Source organism: Hypomesus transpacificus, chromosome 14 (genome assembly GCF_021917145.1).
Source record: "Hypomesus transpacificus isolate Combined female chromosome 14, fHypTra1, whole genome shotgun sequence".
NCBI classification, from domain to species: domain Eukaryota; kingdom Metazoa; phylum Chordata; class Actinopteri; order Osmeriformes; family Osmeridae; genus Hypomesus; species Hypomesus transpacificus.
In genome coordinates, this window is record NC_061073.1 from 14,980,600 (window position 1) to 14,987,006 (window position 6,407).

The 6,407-nt window shown below is 49.3% G+C and overlaps 1 protein-coding gene across 1 annotated transcript in view; it reads left to right on the plus strand.

The window, feature by feature from the left end:
- Positions 1-6,407, plus strand: part of megf11 (multiple EGF-like-domains 11) — a 43,044-nt gene that overhangs the window by 23,131 nt on the left and 13,506 nt on the right. Inside the window, exons 9-12 of the mRNA XM_047033535.1 lie at positions 20-194; positions 4,722-4,842; positions 5,418-5,581; positions 5,804-5,906. Of these exons, the coding sequence (XP_046889491.1) occupies positions 20-194; positions 4,722-4,842; positions 5,418-5,581; positions 5,804-5,906 (563 nt within the window). The remainder of the gene's footprint in view (positions 1-19; positions 195-4,721; positions 4,843-5,417; positions 5,582-5,803; positions 5,907-6,407) is intronic.

Sequence of the window (6,407 nt, forward strand, 5' to 3'; positions counted from 1 at the left end):
TCTTCCCTCTCTGGTCCAGCTGCCATCCCCTGTCTGGAGAGTGCACCTGTGCTGCTGGGTGGACAGGGCTGTACTGCAACGAAACCTGCCCTCCTGGTTTCTATGGCGAAGGCTGCATGCTGCCATGTAACTGTGCCAACGGGGCCGACTGCCATGGCGTCACCAGCGCCTGCATATGTGCACCTGGTTTCATGGTGAGTTGTCATGGGGTTGATCATTGGCCTGACATCTTGGTTCCTGTCTGTTCCACCAGGGGGGGGGGGGGGGGGGGGGGGGGTTCTGTGTTGCTTCTGCAAAGTTTTCACCTCATCGGTGGAGCAGTTGGTGGAACTGTCAGATGTCTGGTGTTTCCGAAGCACCCTACTAGCATCGTTTAAGGTAGCAATATGATATACTCTATGATTGTATTGATATGATCATATGCTTTATATCACAAAGCGTATGATCATATCATCGTTTTTTTTTTTTTACACATATAACATACAGTTTATAGCCATAAGCATTTTCTATATTTTCATTACCAAAAACCTCAACACATAATTTTGCTGTCGGTTAGGTATCCCTCAAGGTTAGTTGATTCAGCTTTTTCATTTCATATTTAGCTAAACAAGTGTACAGTAATTCTTGAGTTCCTTTTTCATCTTTTTGCAAAGATGAAAAAAAAGAAAATCCCATTGCTGGCCTGTTATTATTTGGTAAGTGGTCGAGACACATTATTAGCAGCAGCAGGCTTATACAGAGAGGCAGCAACAGGGTGAGACTATTAAACTCTGCAGGAATAACACTTTCTCATAATGCATTTGCTATATTGCACCACAGGCTAGCACAAAAAGAAAAGACCCTGCTAAAGAAAGACTTTTAGTCTCCATGTCTTACTGGCATAAATAATGTAGCTTGCAGCTTTACAATTCAGCCATCAACTCTGCCTAAGCCTCTACCAAGACCTGGCCGAGCTGATGGCATCATCTGCATCCTACGTCCTCTCTCTGGCTGGCTATTCCATTTTGATGGGTTCTTTTTACTAGGGACACCTCATGTCCACTTTGTTATACTTTGTCAACAATTCAAGTTACAGAGGGTGCGAGGGACTTTTCTGCCAACACTACATTTCCGTGCAAATTGCCTGTGTCTTACAGCGGGGCCGCTGTGGTGATTTGAGCTACCTAGCGGGGGGGCACAGACTGTGTCTTAATTTGCTCCACCTGTTCGGTGTGTTGGATGCTGGGAGCCGATGCCAGATCCATTAAACAGGCCTAGAGGGCAGGAGCAGGATACAGAGAGGATGATGTCAGAAGGGAAGAGAGCAGACCGACTTCATGGGAAGAGCAGACACTAAATGGTTCAGTTGGATAAAAGATGACAGATGTTCCAATTTAGTATACATTTGAAATATGTCTGACAAGTAACCGTCGAAAAAGTAATTATTTGTGTCCTCTAGTGGGTTTAAGGAAAATAAATTAACAAATTTAGATTTAAAATATGAAAGAAAATTCAAAAATGTAAAAAAAAAAGAATTATAAAAACAATGTGTGGGGGCTAATAACACTTTTTCCAGCCCACCCAAAATAGGGCTAGATACGCCCATGGTAGCAGCACTAGAGACGCCCATGGTAGCAGCACTAGATACGCCCATGGTAGCAGCACTAGAGACGCCCATGGTAGCAGCACTAGATACGCCCATGGTAGCAGCACTAGATACGCCCATGGTAGCAGCACTAGATACGCCCATGGTAGCAGCACTAGATACGCCCATGGTAGCAGCACTAGATACGCCCATGGTAGCAGCACTAGATACGCCCATGGTAGCAGCACTAGATACGCCCATGGTAGCAGCACTAGATACGCCCATGGTAGCAGCACTAGATACGCCCATGGTAGCAGCACTAGATACGCCCATGGTAGCAGCACTAGATACGCCCATGGTAGCAGCACTAGATACGCCCATGGTAGCAGCACTAGATACGCCCATGGTAGCAGCACTAGATACGCCCATGGTAGCAGCACTAGATACGCCCATGGTAGCAGCACTAGATACGCCCATGGTAGCAGCACTAGATACGCCCATGGTAGCAGCACTAGATACGCCCATGGTAGCAGCACTAGATACGCCCATGGTAGCAGCACTTGATACGCCCATGGTAGCAGCACTAGATACGCCCATGGTAGCAGCACTAGATACGCCCATGGTAGCAGCACTAGATACGCCCATGGTAGCAGCACTAGATACGCCCATGGTAGCAGCACTTGATACGCCCATGGTAGCAGCACTAGATACGCCCATGGTAGCAGCACTAGATACGCCCATGGTAGCAGCACTAGATACGCCCATGGTAGCAGCACTAGATACGCCCATGGTAGCAGCACTAGATACGCCCATGGTAGCAGCACTAGATACGCCCATGGTAGCAGCACTAGATACGCCCATGGTAGCAGCACTAGATACGCCCATGGTAGCAGCACTAGATACACCCATGGTAGCAGCACTAGATACGCCCATGGTAGCAGCACTAGATACACCCATGGTAGCAGCACTAGATACACCCATGGTAGCAGCACTAGATACGCCCATGGTAGCAGCACTAGATACACCCATGGTAGCAGCACTAGATACGCCCATGGTAGCAGCACTTGTCACAAATCCTTACATCTAGCTGGAGGTAACACCAAAACACTATTAAGGCCCCAGAGCAGGTTGTTTGTGAAGTCCAGTCCTTAGAGGGGCCGTGATAACACCCAGAGGCCTCCTGCTGACTCCTCTCTGGTGTCTCATCGGGTGGCAAACCAGACCGAGTGCTAAGAAAAGAACAAACTCCTACACGGTTGATTTAGCGCTAGTAATTGGACATGCTCTTTCTTTGACCGGGACAAAGTGATCACATGTTACCTTTCCAATGAATTGTCCTCAGCAATCTAGTGTTGGCGCTGCAGGTGGGCACTTTCTGTACTGTGTTTATGTTTTATGTTGCAAACAGACTGTGGGAATGGTGTTTCCGTTGACTTTGTGACATTGAGTTCTAGAGGGTCTTAATGTGGGCAAAAGCATTTCCCCCTTTGATTCGGCTTCCTCATCGCATCAAATTGTTCCATTTCTGTTTTGCTCTGTGAGTTTTTAACAGACAGTCAACTGGGCTGCAACTAGATGAACTGTTGGGGAGTGAGACTGATGGGTGATTAGCGGTGCCATTTGCATCCAGTCTCAATGGGCACCAAACTAATCGATGTTGTGTCTGTGAGAGGATAGACATTCTACAAACTGCTGTCCAGTTACTTGAACACAATAATGCGTACGAATGTAATTCCTCAGCCCACGCTTCAGGCTGAAGGCAGCCTAAACCCATCTTCCCCTCAGCCAGGTCCTGCTTCCATCTCGCACGTTCATGGGGGATTTATGGTTCTTCCTGTCTCAAACCACGGACAGTTCCAGTATTAATAATGTCTCCCACATGCTGACTTTATATTCCATGTGAGCTCAGAAGGAATATAAATCAGTCGACTAATGAGAGCTGCCTAAAGCTCTATGCGACTGGTCCAACCAGTGGGGATATATGCCATGTGGGGGACCCAAGTGGAATTCAACGCATCCATGGATGTAACTAAATCCATGTGGTCATTTGTGGCTCAGTGACCCTTTATCCATGAGACCACTCACCAGCAAATTGCCTGTGCTCCAGAGAGAAAGGCTCAAGCCCAGTTTCAAACCTCTCGCCCGCCCTGGACGCCGTCCGACGCTGAGAGCAGCTGCACCAGAATCGCTATTGTTAGTAGTCCTGACACAGTCATATTAAACACAAGAAAGTCACTGGCACCGATTGATAAAAATGTCTTTCACCGATGGAAGCTTTAATGTGCTGCACGGGCAGGAGAGAGGCTTTAAGATGTGCATTCTGCCCCTGGCGTTCAGTGACATGTATCCTCTCCTGCTTGCCTTCCATTTAAACTGGTTTCAAAATGATAATGAGCGCGCTGAGCAGTCGGAAGATCCCTAGCTCTCCAGAGTGGGAAACGGGAGCCACTCAGGAGTCCTCGAACTCGCTAATTGGAACCTTAAATCATTGTGTCAGCTGTCACTCATGGCAGGGCTGGGGAGGGAGGGGTGCGGGCATCCATAGCGGAGCTCTGATCACCAGCTCCGGGGGCAGATGGGGAGGTGTGGAGGTGTGTGCTGGGTCTCAGCCTTTTAAAGCAGAGGAATGCTAATGACGGTGGGCCAGAGAGGACGGGGTGGAGAGCTCAGTGTCCTTTACCAGATGGTTCACTCTAATGCGTCAATGAGGGACTTAAGGACTGGGTCTCGGTGGGCTGCCTTTGTCTCACGGTCAGCTCATTATTGGAGCTGTGTGTGTGTGTGTGTGTGTTTGTGAGAGAGACCCTTGAAGGTGTCACCCAGGTGCCTGAAATCTTTTGCTGCTGGTGGTCCACTGCCTCCTCTCTCCACTAAGGGCTTGTCTGTCTGCAGGAGATACTACAGATTCCTTGCAGTCCAGTCTGCCATACAGCGGCTGTATAAGTCTAATAGACAATCAGCGAACCAGTAACTTACTCAAATCTTTCCACTTCTGCATTTGAAAAAAAAATATATATATGTATATTATCTTTTTTTCTTCAGATGTGCAAATGGATCTGCAACTGAATCTGCTATGTGTTTCTTTCAATGCAAGGCTCTTGATTTGAACTTGTGATTGCCAGCGTGTGACGCCTTGGGACTTACCTCTCGTCCACAGGGAGACGACTGCTCCTCCAGCTGCCCTCCTGGTCTCTACGGCTCCAGCTGCTCCTCCACGTGTTCCTGCCACAACCACGCCTCCTGCTCACCCGTCGACGGCTCCTGCATCTGCAGAGAAGGTAGTCCCCCTGTCCGAGGACGCCCGGGACAGTAGATAGACGGTCCCTCTTGAAACTAAACCCTAACGAGGGGCCTCAAGACCTCTTGAGACCCGCTGGGCCGCAAGCAGGATCAGCAGTCTGACCTCTGATTCATTCACGGGCAATCATGCGATATCAAAGTGTCATTGAGAAATCAAAGCGTGTGTTAGAGAGCTGATGAAACGCCATGGCGGCGGCCTTGCGTTAAACACTTCAGAGATCAGCTGATGTGAGGAGGACGATATCAAAACCGAAGGGTTTCCTTCCCCTTGAGGCTCCTCTCAAAGCACTCCGATGACCCCTGGCCCGGGGAGACACGGGCCCAGTCTGTCAGCCGTATCCCCTATAGAACAGTGAGCTGTCTTTCCTGAACCCATCCATTATTAACAAGACTGGGCCTGGGCTTCCAAGGCATTAGCATAGCCTGAGGGCTGGATGACGACACTGCAAGGTGCTCATCCGTCATGGCAGGATGCTGTAGCAACAATAACGTCCCGCTCCTCCAACAAAAAGTGATGACGAGACATACGTTTTGCCCCCTCCGCTTTCCGCAGGCTGGCAGGGCGTAGACTGCTCCATCCTGTGCTCCAGTGGCACCTGGGGACTGGGCTGCAACCACACCTGTCTGTGCGCCAACGGGGCCGACTGCGACCCCATGGACGGCGCCTGCACCTGCTCCCCCGGGTGGAGAGGAGAGCACTGCACGCTGGCCTGCCCCGTGAGTATGGCTTTCGACGGCCCGAAGCTTGTCGAGGCCCGCTGTGTGTCGCGGGCTAAGCTCTGGACGGGAGGTGTGCGAGGCTGCGTGTGAACAGTGTCAGACGTGTGTCGTAACCCCCGATCCGTGTGTCGTAACCACCGATCCGTGTGTCGTAACCCCCGATCCGTGTGTCGTAACCCCCGATCCGTGTGTCGTAACCCCCGATCCGTGTGTCGACAGGATGGCACCTACGGGCTGGACTGTCGGGAACGTTGTGACTGTAGCCATGCCGACGGCTGTGATCCAGTGAGCGGCTTCTGCCACTGTCTAGCAGGCTGGACAGGTTAGTATTAGCGCACATTCCTTAAGTACGACATCGTTTACATACCGTTTTACTGCTGTATAAATACAGGCCTACTGACAAATAGAGCAGAATACGATTGACTTAAACCCACCTCATAGCAGAAACAATAATATGTCATATTGTGCTTATGGTTACACTACATCATGTGGAGATTTGTTATCATAAGTATCTGAAATGTGATTCTGTACCGGTGTAGAGAACGTCTAAGCAGTTTTCAGTTAAATAAATGTTCTTCTTCAAAATGAATATCATTGGAAACTGGAACGTTAGCATGCTTCAAATGCCTTCCTCATTGGTGACACACAACAGGCGTAGTCACTCGATTTATACGTTGGACTCAATTTTCCTAACTCAAACACTCATATCTATAAAACTGAATCTACATTCTGCATGGCAAGCCTAATCTTTTTGATCAGTCCGGCACAGTGGGAGTCAAGATGAGACAAGATGACTAACCGCCTCCACATTCACATCAGGCTG